The following is a 16,294-nucleotide window of genomic DNA, read 5'->3' on the forward strand; positions in this document are numbered from 1 at the left end:
TCAATCACCACCCATACGGTCGTCGACTTCGATCAAAGAGTCGCTCATTATCCGTAGAATATGACACAGTTCTTTCGCATTCCACTTCCCAACCTCTTCTAACAAGCTCGCAAACTCGAGTAAGATCATCTTGGCAGCATTATATCCCGCTTCACACACTGTTCCAGAGAAGCTAATACTTCCTCCATTATGTATAAACTGACTGGCGGTGTTATCCCCAGCATTCTCTACTATAGACATTGGATCACATAGGTTAGTCCAGTCGATGTCGTTGAGTAACTCAAATGACTCTGTGTCAGCATCAGTATGTCCTTCGTTAGGTTTCATCATAAACACATAAAGTCCAAGTACGAGCGCAGCTGTGAATAAAGACATGTCAGAATGCAGCATAACGCCGTCGTTTGCTCTTCGACGACTCATGGCGACGTAGATACCCGCGGCGTGGAGACAGGCACGTCGTGCATGTTGGGTCTGACTCCAGTTGGAGATCTCTTGCAAGGCAGCGTATGCGCTTTCAGCCCCATTGCGACCAGAAGCCATTTCGAATATTTCAAGGTTGGCCAGGATGTTCAGGTTGAGAAAATGCCACTGCGCAATGCAGTTGGGATTCATATACCGGAGAAACCTCGAGTAGTTTGTATAGATGTCGCCCAACACACGTAACATGTTGTTGCCAGCCTCAGTCGATGCATCTACACTTGCGGGAGGCCCTTCTCTATTGCTATCACTTGCTCCTCTCATTTGATACTGATGCTGGAGAATGCGTGCCCAGACAACAGAGAGCAGGCCAGTCATTCCAATAGGCGACGTTTCTTGAAGTGGGGTCAATGTGATGGATGGAGTGTGCATTCGTATTATGACGGGTTCTGTGGTTGCACTTGTACCAGCATTGCGACAGCTTCTCCATGACTTTGCTGATGAGGACCGATACAGGTCGATTGATGTCGACATCTCCAATTGGACCACGGAAGCACAGATGAGTGGCTCTGTGTTTAGCCTCGAGGCCCACCATGCATCGATCATGATCAGCGTCGATATTAATCTTCATACAGTCATTCATAATCAGTATTTGCAAATCTTAGGGACCAAGCGTAACATACCTCTTGAAGCTTTCTGTTCGAGCCCACGCCTTCCACGCCCAGTCATCGCTTTGCGCTGGGTCATGAATTAGTCTCGCCGAGCTCGCCTGACTGAGTAGATTATCGATGCTGAACGATGACGGTCGCGGCATCAGTAATCCCGACATTTTCACGAGCTGTAAGTGCATCATGTCGTCAGCTTATACCGAGAGAGTGGAACAGGACGGCTTCAACGTACGTTCATGGTTTGGTTGTAAAGCATCCTGGATAAGAAGGCATCGCGAGCACCCTAGGTCAATCTCAGCGTTTCATCCAGAGGTCCGAGCCTCTAGAGAGGGCTTACATGAGGTGAGCTTATTGACCAAGCCATAAGTAGCAAGGCTGCCGACGCGAGACGCTCAACAAGCTGCGCCGACCCCTCTGAGCCGAATGATGGTGTCGCTAATTGAGAACAGCACTTCTCCGTAGCTGCCTGTACATAGTCAGCATGGGTCTTCATTCAGACACGGATGGCAGTAACATTACTGGCAAATAGTGTGCTGTGAAAGGCTTCACATATGAAGAGTCCAGAATGGCTAGTCCAAGAAGACACAAGGAGAAGACAACTGAGTTAGATGCCGATTTTGCTGAGAATGTGGGTTGGTGTATAAATGGTACAAGGGAATGAGGCTGTCGAAATGCGATAGTGAGGCCGAGATTTAGTAGTCGCGTCGGTAGAAAGTCAACGCTGGACCCAAGTGAGCCGAACTCACGGATGAGGTCCTGTCTCTTTTCTTCGTCCATTCCCCATCTCGATTCATTCTCGGTACCGATGGTAGAGCTCGGCGATGATTGCGAAATAGAGACATCTGTGAAGATGCCATCACCCCGGTAGTTCACCACGTCCGCCCAGACTTTGGAAGCAATCTGACTTGCCGAGTGCGTTCGGTTTCGGGGCCATAGCGCAGCTACCCTGGCGAAGCGCTCCAGTGGAATGCTGCTGACAGGGTCGACACTATTACTCGAGGCTTGCGAGCCACGGATGCCGGGTGAAGTCTCGCCAAGACTAAAATCGAGAAAGTCTAGATGGCTAAGGTTCGGTTGTAAGAATTCCAAAGCACCAGCATAATGCAACAAATCTGTGTTGCTCAATGACGCGAGGGCTGCCTCGTTATTTCCCCAAAGGGCTGCCGAGGTAGCAGTGTGAGAATGAAACACATTTGCCCTTGTACTCAACGATACTCCAGGACTGAGAAATTCGGCATTGGCGGTGAATAAGGTAGGGGTCGCTGTCTCCAGTGTTGTCTCTACCATATGATGCGAGAAGCTCATCGGCGATAGTTCATTATCATGCTGACCAATAGCAGGGGAGTGATTCGCTGGCCGTCGATCATCGAAAGAGTCTTCCAAAGCCAGCTTCGCTGATTCAGTCGGTTGTTCGTGGAGAGCTTGCAGCATTGATACCGTAGCCAGTGCATCAAGATCAGATGTTGCAAACTGTGCCATCGAATCATCAACAGTTACAGAACTATCCTCCTGTTGCTGTTGATGTCCACTATCGCGCATACGATTATTCTCTTGCTCATCCGTCCCGCCTTCTGAACCTTCTTCCGGCTCCGGCGGAGGTATTGAGCACACGTTTATGGAATCGGCCAGGACACTTTGTCGGCGCTGTCGGCTCTTCTCGTTCGCTGAGACATCGGATCGTCGGCGCTCTCTTTGTGAAGTGTCGCTGTTAGGGTGAAAGTATCTAACGTGGCGAAGGAGGACATCGCTATGGCCGTCAATACCAGTGGTGACAGAGACTAGAGATGGCTTCTTACCTCCGTGCATAGCCGCGACCGCATGTATCGCATCGATATGGCTTCTCCCCTGTATCTAAGCATGGGTTAATTTGGCAATTGAAATGGTTCCATGTGGGGATGATCTTACGAGAACGCTCGTGGCGGAGAAGATGCTCTGTTTTGTGGAATGTTCGATGACAGTATGAGCAGCCTTTCATGGTCCTAAAGACGCGCAGTTGGCATTGGATAAAGATCTCAGGTAAGAAACACGAGTCCTAAACAATTCCGCGAGGTAAAATGAACACTCTAAACATGTCAAGGGCCATGAATAATGCTCTGAAGCTGCGGCTCCGCTGGTGCAGTCGCGACAATGACGAAATCTGGGGTTGTCGCGGGGTAAGAAAACATCAATCTCTCACCTATTGTTTCTGTCTCACATGCAAGGCATCTAACCAACCCCTGAGAAAGAGAAATGCGGTCTGGGCTCTGCTCTGCTCTGCACCTGGTACCGCTTCATCTGCCGAAGCAGATCGACAAGGTCAAACGGAAGATCCGGGGTACATGGATTACAGAGGCTCGGCCTTTCCAAAGCAGCCAATCATGTAGTGTCTAGTTGAGTAGATGACCTCTACCCCGCAATCCTGATGATAGAGTTTAATAACAGTTTCGATAGCTCGGTTACACGGGCGCTGGTTCAGAATTACTTACCCTGGATCTATGTGGGGCTTTTCATGACCATGGCTGCCTGTATGTGGGACAACATATCATAATAAGATGGACCAGCATATCTAACATGGGATAGCATACAACATAAAATTACAATGAAAGGAGTGAGTAGAAATTCATATTTATAGATGGTAATCTAAAGCCCAACCAGATCCTGGTTGTACCTACTTAGTTGTACTGAGACAAAAACGCTTCCGCACTCTCAAGCTCTCTTTTGATAGCTTGAACATGAGCTGCACTTCGCGGCTTAATATTAACTTTGTAGGGTAATGGACACACCAAGTTCGCCGATGTATATGCATCTTGATCCAGCGGTTTAACCTTGCCGGTTACAGGATCTATTGGTTCAGAGAATTCAAACGCCCACAGTAGCTTCGCAGTGATTCGCCACATACTGCGCTCGGCCAGATGGATTCCGGGGCAGATACGTCGTCCAGCACCATACCCATAGTGATGTAAAGGTACAAGTTAGCGAGTCGCTCTATATGTTATTATTGAGGGGTGGACTTATCTCGTTTCTCATAATCTGGACCTACTGCGTATTCGTTTGCTAGCTTTGTATGAGACAGATAGCGGTCAGGGTCGAAGGTGTCATGACTGCCATAGTAATCCTTGTCGTGATGCATAGCCCATACTCCGACGAAGATAGTACTTCCCTTAGGGATCAACATTCCATCGTAGTAGTCATCTATCAAAAGGTTAGTTACCGCGCAAACACTCCAGTCCAACCTAGTAGACTTACCCTTGGTAACGGTATGAGGCAATCCTAGATCGGAACTATACCAATGTTTAGTAAGCACTCTGATAAAGAAGATACCAACCCCAAGGTAAACTTACGTTGGCCTCCACCGCAAACCCTCCTTGACGATAGCATTGACATAAGGCATCTTCGCAAAATCCGAAAAAACAGGCGCTCGTTCCGTACCGCAAACAGCATCAATCTCCACTCTCGCTTTCTCCTGAAACTTGGGATATTTCGCCAAAGCCAAGATCAAAGTGAGAATTTGGTTCGCCGTGGTATCAGCACCTGCTTCCATCAACTCGCCAAAAAGGTTGTTGAAGGCGTGCTGCGACATGGGCCAACCGTTCTTTTCATACTCATCCAACTTCATATCGATCATACACTCTCGACGATCACCTCTTGCTCGTCGATCATCGACCATTGCTCGTGCTTGGCTCCAGACTTTATCCATGTGATCTCGCATCTTGTAGACGCGGGACTTCCATTTTCCGGGGATGTACCAGAGCCATGGGATTAGGTCGACGGGAGGTGTCGCACCGGGTTCGATCGCCCCGAGCCACTATAAGCAGAGTTAGACATATAGAGATGAGAAGTAAAAGCCTGATTCACCTTTTCAATCATGGCGGAGACATCTTTGTACCAGAATGAGTCCAGAGTGGTCGCTCGGAAGCCCCAGGCCAGAATAGCAGCCACAGAAGAGGCGTAGAGGCGTGAATATGAGTAGAAGTTGCTAGGATCATCCAAGAGACGGTTCATCAAGATAACAGCCCTAGAGAACGTCAGGTCAGCTCTCATTCACTCCATCAAGGTACAAGACTACCTACTCAGTCTCTTGAACCCTGAAATGCTTCTCATCCAAAGACTTAGGGTTCAAATTGCGCGTCACAACAGTTCTCTTTTCTCGCCAAGATGGACTCTGACACTCCATGGTCATATGATCACCTCTCGTAATGAAGAGCGGGACGATGTTTGGAGGCCGGTCTGAGTAGATGCTTCCCTTCTTATCGAGAAGCTCATGGACGGCTTTGCGGTCACAGATCACAATGATATTGCCAGAACCAATCTTGAGAGAGAAGATTTTGCCGTACTGCAGAGACCATTCCATGAACCTGGGAATTGTTAGCGACAACTTGACCCGTGTAATTCAAGTTTTCTTACTTCTTTCCGAGGCCGGTGGTTGGAATCATGTGCATGTTGCCGAGAATCGGGACCGTAGGAGGCCCCGGAGGCATTCGAGGATCCCGTCTGCCAATCCGGAGCAGCCAATACACCGTTAGAGCGACCACGGCACCTACAAGACCGTATATGAAAGTGGGGGAGGCCATGTTGATTCCTGTGTCTCGTCTCTCGCTATGCGTAAAATGCGGTTGCTCACAGATATGGCTATGAAACAGAAATGATCACCATGTTCGAGTCAATCTGGGTTGGGGAAGCTTATACAGAAAACCCCCTCATGTTCTTTGGCCTCGAGCTACAGAAGAAATCCAGACCCAGATTAGCCGATGTTAGTGTACACTATCTCTGCGTTTTGGGACCTCCGAAGTTGGTGCGAAGCTTCGGCTTGAGCTATCGAGTTAGACACTAACCAAGTCTGCCACTTTGGTGCTTCCCCGCAGTTTCCAGTGGCTATACAGCGCTGATGGCCGGTAGCTATAGCCTATGATTATGATGCATATGGGTACAGAGCATTGAAATGATAAGATATGGAATCAAATTACTACTTAATTGCATGCTTAGTGGTTGTTATCAGACCCTTGGAATCAGAAGCTAAAAACCAAATGTATAAGCTAAACCATCCAAGGATTGAATTGACTAATTCTACTCCATATTCGTTACAGAAGACTGTGGAGGTTGGGGTTGGAACGTATCATGATTAGATGCATCTTTGTGAACGGTTGAGTGCCAAACATGACTCGCTGGTAAACAAAAGAAGAGGGATAAATATGTTTCCGTATCTATCTGATGTGCTATCCGATCTAGTCTTTTATCCCCAGATGACCGTTGAACGCCTGAGACCGATGTGTTTCGCTGCGGACGCAAGTTGCCTTTAAACCATCAACGAGCTCTTGCATTCGCTCCGATCGCTCCAATGAATTCCACTCTTCCTCCGATACCATCCTACAACGGATCGATAAGTCAGTCCAAGTGATACCGAGAGTGGTCGACCGGGCAACGGACTCACCTTAGCCACAGGCTTGCCATGCTCGTATCTCGACATTCCTTCAGCACCAGCGCACTCTGCACCCGAGGAGAGCCGGAGGCTAATCTCCCAGCGAATTGTGCTAGTCTATCTAGCATCTCGCTTCTTAAAGTTTCGCTTTTGGCCCAACAGTGCTTCACTACCACGAAGCTTCGCACAGAATCTCTCCCGTCATCATCAGCTCTCTTGAGAAAGCCCCCGTACTCATCATAATGATGCAGGTCGTAATCCGGACTATCCAATCCTTGAGCCGTTCGTAGAAGTTGGTCCTTATCAACAAGTGCCATCTCTCTTTTGAAGATATCTGATGAAACATGATCGATAAAGAATCCAATTGGATGCGTGTATCCTTCTAGGCCCCAGAGTGTGTCGGGCTCACCATCGACATCTTGACCCCAGTAGTACGAGTCACCGTATGGTTCGGTAGCTGATACCTTGCACAATTCAACAAGCCGGTCTTTCCACTGATGAAATGTGTCAGTTTCTTAGTATAAAGAGAAATGTTTGCGCTTACAAGATCAATAGCTCCATTTCGCCCGACGACACGTGCGATAACAAAGAACTTAGGCATCATGGCAAGCTGCTAGGCATAAGAATGAGAACAGAAAGATCCCTAATGCGCTGGTCTAGATAAAAACCGTTTTCCTCTGGGTGTTCGCGATGGCAGATTGCCGGCGTATTATCGGTTTACCAATCATGAAGTAATAAGCAAGAGGCCACTCCAACAAGCGGAGCTATCAGCGGACGCACTAATTTCGGTGGCCGCACCATCTGCACAACATTGATCTTTCCTTCGAGAAGATAATTTTGGTTAAAGAAATCGCATTTTTACTCCTCATTTTTTCTGAAATTCTGATAAGTTTCTTCAATATTCGCGTTGAGTAGTTTTGTCTGAAGCCCTCAGCACGATGCCGACCAGCCAAGCTCTCCAATTAATAGTCATTCCGCATCGCCCAGCGGCCAATGCTGAAATCGAGCGAGATCTTGCGCCGGCTATTTCAATACTCAAGAAGTAAGATAGAACCGGCGCCACGTCGACATGGCTAACATACCAGCTTAACAGGGCACCTGGGCTAAAGCCCTTCTGGAGCGGCAGAAAATTCGAAGATCGATATACAAAAGTATATCTAGCTCTGTGGGAAAACCTAGAGTCATCCCATTCTTTCTTCACAAGCTCTGAATATGCAAAGTTCCACAGCGTCATTCAACCAGCTCTGAATGGGCGCAAGGTAACATGGACATCCCATGCGCTCATGGATCACTCACCCCTCAGCGACCATCAACACCTCTCAGACACTCTGAAGTCGCCTGCTATGGAGGTTGCGTTGACGAAAGTGGTTGAAGGTGGTGTGTCGGGTTATTACTCTCAGTTCAACAAGGTGGTTACTCGTGTACTCGACGAGGAAGATGGATGTAAGGGCTACTTTATCACTCCTCTTATTGAGAATCCTGAGGATCAACTACTATTGATCAACTGGGACTCTGTGGATGTGAGTAGAGACATTGAAGCCTCGTTGGCTATTGCTGTTTTGAAGGAACTTTGACTAACCGAAGGTTAGGCTCATCATGAAGTCTTTGAGAAAAGGCCGGGATTTAGGGAGTGTATAGATGCCCTGAAGGACTACTATAAGGAGTTTGTTGTGCCCTGGCATATCGTTGATATTCGGAAAGAGGATTTGGGCGATAGACATTAGCGTTTGCTTCTTAAAGTGTAATCAATCTAAGCCCTAATAATATACCCTTAAAAATTGTGTTTATTGTAACTATAACATCTTGTTACCGAATCGGCGATCGATTGTAATAGACCTCCCAAAACCTATATCTAGAGCCCGCTCTTACACCCATACAGAACAGCCATATAACTCCCGCTATTATTGTAATGCCCGTCAAATTATAAAGTAGGTAATACAGCTCTCTATTGAACTAGCGATATGAACTAGATAAAACGCCACATATAGAATCTTTAAGCCATGCTGTGTGATCTCTTTGTTGCTGAACATGCTTGGAATGATATCTCTTCTAGAGCCTTTAATTACCATCGGGGGGAAGAAAATATCGGACCTGTTGTAAGGTATTAGGATAAATCTAACAAAGGTACCCTAAACTTATGCCGAATTACCTAAGTCCTTTTGTCATTTAGGGTCAAGGTCCTAAGTTTTCTTTCCTCCCCTAGCTTACCTGTTATTCGCTCCTCAGCAGGCAGCATACCCACCATCCACGGTCCATTGCGCTGAAAGGTGTCAAAACGTTGCGAAACATTGCCAATAGAAGAAAAGGACTCACCACCAGTGACATATGACGCATCATCGCTTAACAAAAAGCACAGAACCTTGGCCACCTCGTCAGGTTTGCCCATACGACCAAGGCATGTCAACTTGCTGATCTTTTCCGAATCAAACAGCCCCTTGGCTTCGCCCGCTTCAAACATTTCAGTTCGGATCGGTCCGCTATTATCTCTGTTAGTGTGCGGTGAGCTCCTTCAGTAAAGGAGGAAGTACGGTAAAAGAGAGTTGATCCGAATACCCTCGGCGCCAAATTCGCCAGCCACGGACGATGTGAGACCAATGACTCCAAATTTACTCGATGAGTAAGCTGCATTGTGAGGGAAGCCTCTGAGGCCCGAGGTGCTCGAGATGTTGACGATGGCTCCTCCCGGGCGGGGGAGATGCGGAATCTGAGCTCGCATGCACCACATGACGCCTTTGAGATTGACATCCATCATGCGATCCCAATCTGACTCTTCCTGTGCGATATGGATCAGTACCATTCTGGAGTGACAAATGGCTGTTATGTAACGTACAATGGTTGCGCAAGTTGTATCACCGGCGCCACCTGCAATTCCCGCAATGTTTGCAGCTCCATCTAAACGTCCGAACTCAGCAACGGTGTTGTCAATCCACTTCTGGACTTGTTGATGACTTCGGACGTCAACTGTTGACGCAACTACTTTAGTGCCAGCTAATGAGCCTACATTACATATTAGAGATGGTGTCAACTAGGCGCTGGGGAGATCGAAAGCCAAGGCTCACATAATTCCTTTGTTTTGTCAAGGCCTTCGATGTTGACATCGCAAATAGCTAGACCTCCAGCTCCAAGTTCCGCTAAGCGAATTGCAGAGGCTCGCCCGATGCCTGACGCTGCGCCAGTAATTGCATATACTCTTCCTTTGATACCAGACATTTTGGAGGTGTGTGCAAGGGACAATTGTGACTAGATACTACTGATTATAAAAATAAAAATGCCGAGTATATGACTTATAGTTCCATCTTGTGTTGATGAGCTGTGACGCCGCCATTGAATTAGTTACCTGCAGTGGTCTGGCACCGTTAGCGCGCTCGGTTACAGTGACCACCTGGAAGGCGAAGCGCCCGGGGCAGAAGCGAATTCGGGCTAGGTTCGGCCTGACTATGTACAGACACGAGAGAAATGAGGACGCGACCGACAATTACTCTTCAACACGACAAAATAGGAAAAACTCTGTAATTTCGACGTTCAGCTTGTACCCATTCTTGGTGCTGGCCGCCTACTTTGCCATATAAACCTGTGCCCTAGAAATTATACTAGAACTGTAATTCTCCTGTCCCCAACAGCTCAATTACTTGGCATCGCAATCTGTTTATCTCTCTACTCAGTTCTCAGTCCATAATGTCTGTCAAAGGCCGTGTTGCCATCGTCACTGGTGCAGGAGGGGGTCTTGGGCGGGAATACGCCCTCTTACTCGGAAAGCTAGGAGCCAAAGTCGTAGTGAACGACTACGGCGGTACACTCGAAGGCCAAGCCGGAACCATTACCAGAGCCCAGTCAGTGGTAGATGAGATCAAAGCGGCCGGCGGCATTGCTATCGCCGACGGACACGACGTCTCTGTCCAGACCCAAGCTCAAGCCATCGTGGCCAATTGCCTCGCGGAATACGCCCGTGTTGATATCCTCGTCAACAATGCCGGTATCTCTGGAAAGCCAAGTTCTCACGCGGCGCTTGATGCACTGGCTTTTATGAGAGTCATTGAGATTGGCGTCCTAGGAGCACAGCTCATGACAAGTGCCGTTTGGCCTACCATGGAGAAGCAAGGACACGGTCGCATTGTCAACGTATCTTCAGATGCCATCATTGGATTCGGCGCTGGCGGTGATTGCGCCTATTCAGCTTCCAAAGGCGCAGTCTATGCCATCACGCAAGATCTTGGACGGTTCGCCCCATCATGCGGGATCAAGCTTAACGCCATTTTACCTTCGGGTGCATCACGGATGGGAGACCTCTCAGAGGCATCCAAAATGATCACGCAGACGTACTTTGAAACCAGCAAATGTGCGCCGTTGCTCGTTGCATTATGTGCTGATGAATGCCCTGTATCTGGCGTCTGTATCGCTACGGGAGCGGGGAGAGCTGCACGTGTTGCACTGGCGACTTTTCCTGGGCATACAAATGAAACGACAGCGGAAGGTTTCTTGGAGAATTGGAACAAGGTCATGGGTGATGAGAAGGATGTTTACATTCCCAAGGATACTTTGGATCATGTAAGATATGGAGTTCGCTTGGCATCTGGACTAGAAGTGCCTGAGTTGCCATCCCTGGGCATCATACCAACCAGCAGTAAATAGCCATTATAGCGAATTAGCCTTGAAGAGCATCAATTCAAGATGCAATTTACCTATTGCAAATACTATGGCAACCTCAAACCAAAGCAAATAATCTCTCGCCCTCACGGAAATGCTCACGCGTTGCAGCAATCTTCGCGCGCAATGTAAGAATCAGCTATCTGGTCTATCAACTCAAAATACAACTCTCACTGCTTCAATTCACTGAGAAGTTCTAAATCTTGAAAAGTGAGGAATTCCAATTGCCGGACAATAGCATTCGACACCTTCGGTAGCCTCCTTGTGAGAGCATTCAAGGACCCAATTCTCGAGCCGAAGCTGGACCGTCCGAACTCCATCCGCTAACCCCTCATTTCCCTTCTGTCACTACCCTTTCAGCCACCATCGCCATGCTTTAGCCAAGGTACAGCCTCTATTTATGCTTCTTCGTAACGATGCTGTCTGAGACTACTCAAACTTTGAGTCGCACAGACAGATAACCGATAACAACTTGCATTCGCAACCACCATCTCAGATAACAGCTAAATCATGGCTCAAACCAACACGCCCAACCTGGAAGCACTTCTACGACGCCTCCAACTCCTCGAAGACAAAGATGCACTAGCAACCCTACTCAATCGCTACTGCAACACGGCTGACGACCACAAATGGGACGAATTCGCCGACTGTTTCATCCCCAACGGTGTTCTCGGATTCGAGAGCTGGGGTGATATTGTCGACGTTGAAAACATCGCTGCTGCTGCTCGCGGCGCAGAAGACAGATTTCAAGGGCTCCAGCACTCCATGAGCAATTTGCAGTTCACAATCGATGGAGACACAGCTGAGGGGAGATGTTACCTCTGGTTTTCTGCAACGATGGATACGAGCAAGCCTCATGAGTACCATGCCTTTGGAGGACATTATCGGTTCAAGTTTCAGCGCACGGATAAAGGATGGAAGATAGCGAGAATGCAGCTTAAGAAGATTTGGGCGCAAAATGAGGATACAGAGCGTGTTTTCGGATAGACCTAGTCAGAAGAAGGCGACCTGGAGGGACGTTGCATACGTTATCTGGGTCTTTATCTTAATGCTCATTCTTTTGGTCCGTTATGCTGTTTAGTCAAAATAAAAGTGATTCTGGTGATCCAGGGTTCAATCTAATGATATCTCAATAGGGCCTCAATTTAAGGCACTGAAATACCCAATTCAGATAACCTGCTCATCATTCAAGCAGCATGCGCTACCTGAACTGTGACTTTACCTACAAGGGCTTGATAAAGTCACCTCCTGATCGAACTTCACATCTATACCGCGAACGGCAATAACAATTGGACGGGTAAAGTCTCTGCCTCTGTTGCCAATTCATGTTTCTCGTCCACGCCTTAGGCTCTCAGTCCATTACAATAACCGCACGACCCTTCAGCTTACCATCCCGTAACTGCTTGTAAGCCTTAGGTATCTCATCAAAGCTAAACCTATCAACATCAATCCTCAGCTTACCCTCCTTCGCCAGCTGACACACCTCCCTCAAGTCCTGCCTTGTACTTCCAAGGGATAGTGAAAACTTAGCACTCGTCGCCATCAGGTTCCATCCTAAACGCACAGAGCCACCTTGCATGCCAGGCACAGAGACGAATCCCTGGGGCCGAACTACACTAATTGCTAGCTGCAAGGTTGCGTCGCTCCCAACAAAGTCCACCACGCCGTCGACACCTCGATTTGAGGTTACACGGTCAATCTCGGCTTTTGATCTTGCATTGGAAAGGATTGCTTCGTCTGCTCCCAAATCCTTGGCGAGGGCTAGCCTCTCAGGTGAGTTGTCGGCAGCAATGATGCGAGCAGAGGTGAGGAGTCGGAGGAACTGAACAGCGTATGACCCAAGCCCGCCAATGCCAACGATCAGGATGTATTGACCTGGGCGTGCATTGCGGATAATGTCCTTGCAGCTAGCGTAGGCTGTCACCCCCGCGTCAGTGAGAGGGGCATACAGAACCGGATCCTCATGGCCGATAGACACGAGCTCAGTGCGAGGTACAACAAGGTACTCAGCCAAACCACCATCAAAGCCACAGCCCCTTGTCATTCCAATAGCCCCTCGCTTAAAGTGTTCGCAGTGCTGCTCGACCCCAGCCTCGCAGAAATTACAGAACCCGCAGTGCCTCATGTGATGGACAACGACGCTCTCTCCCTTGGATAAGTCGGTCACGGAAGACCCGAGAGCTTCAATGACGCCAGATGTTTCGTGGCCGAGAATGTAGTCTGCGTCTATGGCGGAGGCGTATGGATCACTGCCGGGTTGGCTGTCCATCATATCGAGGTCTGAGCGGCAGAGACCGACAGCCTTGACGCAAATGAGAACATCGGCAGGGCCTGGGACTGGCTTTGGTGACTCGACATACTGGCCTTCTTGCCCCCAGGCGACTAGTTTGTAAGATTTCATGATGTCTTGAAAGGTGCGATGCAAAGGCTCAGACTGTATGGTTCACGCTATGAGACGGCGTGGAGGTTGCTTCGGAAGTCTTAATGAGAAGCATGAGTAATAGGAGACGAGATCGCCGGCTTGAGGTAGTTGTGTCTCTTGACTAGCGCCTTGCTTGGTGTAGGATATGAATTCGGACGATCTACAGGTACTCTCGTGACCACTTCGGCATAACATATGAATTGCAGGCGGACTGGCGCCGGACGGACTTGCACACGCTTCGAACTATAGTACCGCTGTAATGTCGATCATTATAGCGTCCCGGCTGCCGTGAGATCTTGCGGGGTACAAAGAATAACATTCTATATGCCGGCTGTGGAGTATAACAGTGCCCCTTATAGCCTGATTACAATCTCCACCGATGCTGTTTGCCATCGATTTGCCAAGCTCCCTTTGATCTAATTGTTTTCTACCACTTGAAACTTTTCATTATGACGAAACAAGAAGCCTCCCCAGATGACATCTCGCCAGGTCACAATGACCAGAACATTGTCCCCTCAAACGAAGATGAACTTCGATCCAAGATCTTAACCGCTGAGCGCTCAACCCTCCCAGAAGGATACTTCCTCAGCCGAGAGTTCGTCGGAACGTTTGGCGGCATCGCATTCAGTCTTGCAGCGACATACTTTGCCTTCCAGGCTGGAGCCGGCGCCCTCATCAACATCAACCAGCAGATCGGCCCAAGTGAGAACTACTACCTGTTCTCAATCGTATGGACGGTCTCTCAGCCCATCTCTATGCTCTTGTTTGGTCGTCTCTCTGATATGTTTGGTCGCCGAAACCTTGCTCTTGGTGCCAACATTCTTGGAATAATCGGCGGTATCATTGCTGCCACTTCGCAGAGCATCAACCAACTCATTGCAGCAAATGTTCTTTTGGGTCTTGCGTCGGGTATTCCGGGTTCTTACCCTCTTTTGACCGGCGAGCTTATGACGAACAAGCTCAAGTTTCTTGGTACTATTGTTGTTGTGGTGCCCAACATCATCGCCACTGGGTTCGGTCCGTATCTTGGCCTTCGACTTAGTATTCTTAGTTCATGGAGATGGATCTTTTACATCTACATCATCTTGATGGGTATGCCTCCAAGCCTCACGCAAGGCAAGGATGACAAGAACCACGCTAACAACGTGTAGTAATCGGTACTACCCTCTGGTACTTCTTCTACCACCCTCCTTCGTTTGTCCAACTTCACGGAACCAGCATCAGCCGCAAAGCCGAGCTTGCAACCATCGACTGGCTTGGCACTTTTCTTCTTGTCTCGGGTCTCGTTCTCTTCCTTCTTGGGATCGCCTGGGGAGGGCAACCATACAAATGGACATCAGGTCGCGTCCTTGGTCTTCTGATCCCTGGTGCAATTTTGTCCATAGCCTTCATTCTCTATGAGGTATACGGCAAGCCTGCCAAGCCAATCGTACCCATGAAGTTCTTCAAGGATGTCCGAGGCTACACATGCGTCGTCATCATTTCCGCAATCACTGGCTGCCTTCAGACGGCCTTGTTCATCTTGTGGCCTTCTCAAGTCGCATACATCTTCGGAAGCACCACCAATGGATGGGAGGAGACTGCTTGGATGTCAAGCGTTGTGAACTTTGCAGCTTGGGCTGGTATCATCATCGTCGGGCCTCTCTTCCACGTCATCAAGCATTTACGTCTACAGCTTGTTGTCGGATCTGCTTGGATGACAGCTTTCCTGGCGGCCATGTCGACCATCACCTACTCCAACAAGGGATCGGCTATTGCTTTCGCCTTTCTCAGCACCCTTCCCATCGGGTGGGGAGAGGTCATGACTATGTTGATGGTTCAGTACATTGTTCCGGAACGAGATCTAGGTGTTGCCTTTGGTAAGTAGCCAGGCCTGTCCAAATTCTTACTGTTTCATGACTAACCGCAATTCCCTGATAGCTGTCGTCTCCTCAGTCCGTACCATCATGGGCTCCATCTTCGCCGCTGTCTTCGTCGCCATCTACACCAACAAGCTCCCAGGCTACATGACCAGCATTGTAATACCAGCGCTACAAAAGACGTCTCTTTCTGCAGAGGCTATCAGCGAAGTACTGGCAACAGCACCTACTGCGAGCCAGGCCGCACTCTCCGCTATCAAAGGTGTCACTCCTGAGATCTTGCGTGTCATCAACGCCAAGGTCGCCGATGCTTACGGTCACTCATATGCCTTTGTTTACTACACCGCTGCTGCTCTTGGGGCTGTATGCCTTCTTGCGGCATTGTGTCTGCGTGACTTTGATGTTTACCTGACTGATCACGTTGCCCGCATGGTGTACAAGAAGGAAGAGACCAAGGAGGATTCGCTTGCGAAGCATATTGAGCACCCTGAAGGTGTTTGAGTGGCTTGTCTAAGTCGCTACGCCGGAAATTGTTGGTATTCAATGACTTTTTCAATTCGGTATCAGCGTATGGAGATGTTAAATCGGGTCGAGGTTTAGGTCTAGTTTGTGGAATGGCTTCAATTTAATAGTCAGTTAAACCAATGGAAATATAATAGCATCGTTTTTTATCCATAAGGGCCACGATTATCTGCAAATATTGATTGCGATATTATGGTGGTATTCTGAAAGGGCCAGGTCATAGACTATGATTGTGTGGGTACTTGCTTTGGTGTCTGAGTGCCTGTGACAGTGGAGTGTTACCGTAAACACTCCGTAAAATGGAATCTGTACTAAATATAGCAGCAGGTCTGATATCCCTTGAGATTAATTGGTTAAAATGCAAGAT

General features: G+C 48.5%; 9 protein-coding genes; 4 read left to right on the top strand and 5 right to left on the bottom strand.

Annotated features, from left to right (window-relative positions):
* FFUJ_06836 (uncharacterized protein) lies at positions 1–2,891 on the bottom strand (the record flags this gene model as incomplete). XM_023577022.1 has 5 exons in its annotated part: positions 1–1,042; positions 1,101–1,255; positions 1,318–1,368; positions 1,423–1,551; positions 1,605–2,891. 5 exons carry the CDS (start codon positions 2,889–2,891, stop codon positions 1–3), a joined length of 2,664 nt encoding a protein of 887 aa, XP_023430155.1.
* Positions 2,892–4,059: 1,168 nt separating this feature from the next.
* Positions 4,060–5,635, bottom strand: FFUJ_06837 (related to O-methylsterigmatocystin oxidoreductase; the record flags this gene model as incomplete). XM_023577023.1 has 6 exons in its annotated part: positions 4,060–4,256; positions 4,311–4,345; positions 4,406–4,869; positions 4,920–5,079; positions 5,135–5,419; positions 5,469–5,635. The coding sequence occupies 6 exons, from the start codon at positions 5,633–5,635 to the stop codon at positions 4,060–4,062; spliced, it is 1,308 nt and encodes a 435-aa protein (XP_023430156.1).
* A 651-nt stretch (positions 5,636–6,286) lies between these two features.
* FFUJ_06838 (uncharacterized protein) lies at positions 6,287–7,084 on the bottom strand (the record flags this gene model as incomplete). XM_023577024.1 has 3 exons in its annotated part: positions 6,287–6,428; positions 6,493–6,974; positions 7,025–7,084. 3 exons carry the CDS (start codon positions 7,082–7,084, stop codon positions 6,287–6,289), a joined length of 684 nt encoding a protein of 227 aa, XP_023430157.1.
* Positions 7,085–7,418: 334 nt separating this feature from the next.
* On the top strand, positions 7,419–8,204 carry FFUJ_06839 (uncharacterized protein; the record flags this gene model as incomplete). XM_023577025.1 has 3 exons in its annotated part: positions 7,419–7,522; positions 7,574–8,000; positions 8,070–8,204. 3 exons carry the CDS (start codon positions 7,419–7,421, stop codon positions 8,202–8,204), a joined length of 666 nt encoding a protein of 221 aa, XP_023430158.1.
* A 498-nt stretch (positions 8,205–8,702) lies between these two features.
* FFUJ_06840 (related to D-arabinitol 2-dehydrogenase) lies at positions 8,703–9,690 on the bottom strand (the record flags this gene model as incomplete). XM_023577026.1 has 5 exons in its annotated part: positions 8,703–8,740; positions 8,794–8,957; positions 9,009–9,253; positions 9,311–9,477; positions 9,540–9,690. The coding sequence occupies 5 exons, from the start codon at positions 9,688–9,690 to the stop codon at positions 8,703–8,705; spliced, it is 765 nt and encodes a 254-aa protein (XP_023430159.1).
* Positions 9,691–10,155: 465 nt separating this feature from the next.
* On the top strand, positions 10,156–11,109 carry FFUJ_06841 (FOX2-Hydratase-dehydrogenase-epimerase, peroxisomal; the record flags this gene model as incomplete). Its single annotated transcript, XM_023577027.1, has 1 exon — positions 10,156–11,109. The coding sequence occupies one exon, from the start codon at positions 10,156–10,158 to the stop codon at positions 11,107–11,109; it is 954 nt and encodes a 317-aa protein (XP_023430160.1).
* A 525-nt stretch (positions 11,110–11,634) lies between these two features.
* FFUJ_06842 (uncharacterized protein) lies at positions 11,635–12,111 on the top strand (the record flags this gene model as incomplete). The annotated part of the gene is made up of 1 exon (XM_023577028.1): positions 11,635–12,111. The coding sequence occupies one exon, from the start codon at positions 11,635–11,637 to the stop codon at positions 12,109–12,111; it is 477 nt and encodes a 158-aa protein (XP_023430161.1).
* A 364-nt stretch (positions 12,112–12,475) lies between these two features.
* FFUJ_06843 (probable alcohol dehydrogenase I-ADH1) lies at positions 12,476–13,525 on the bottom strand (the record flags this gene model as incomplete). Its single annotated transcript, XM_023577030.1, has 1 exon — positions 12,476–13,525. One exon carries the CDS (start codon positions 13,523–13,525, stop codon positions 12,476–12,478), a length of 1,050 nt encoding a protein of 349 aa, XP_023430162.1.
* Positions 13,526–13,995: 470 nt separating this feature from the next.
* On the top strand, positions 13,996–15,906 carry FFUJ_06844 (trichothecene efflux pump; the record flags this gene model as incomplete). XM_023577031.1 has 3 exons in its annotated part: positions 13,996–14,638; positions 14,698–15,405; positions 15,467–15,906. 3 exons carry the CDS (start codon positions 13,996–13,998, stop codon positions 15,904–15,906), a joined length of 1,791 nt encoding a protein of 596 aa, XP_023430163.1.
* Positions 15,907–16,294: the final 388 nt, after the last annotated feature.

The sequence above is a fragment of the Fusarium fujikuroi genome, chromosome FFUJ_chr05 (genome assembly GCF_900079805.1).
Source record: "Fusarium fujikuroi IMI 58289 draft genome, chromosome FFUJ_chr05".
Classification (NCBI taxonomy): Eukaryota; Fungi; Ascomycota; class Sordariomycetes; order Hypocreales; family Nectriaceae; genus Fusarium; species Fusarium fujikuroi.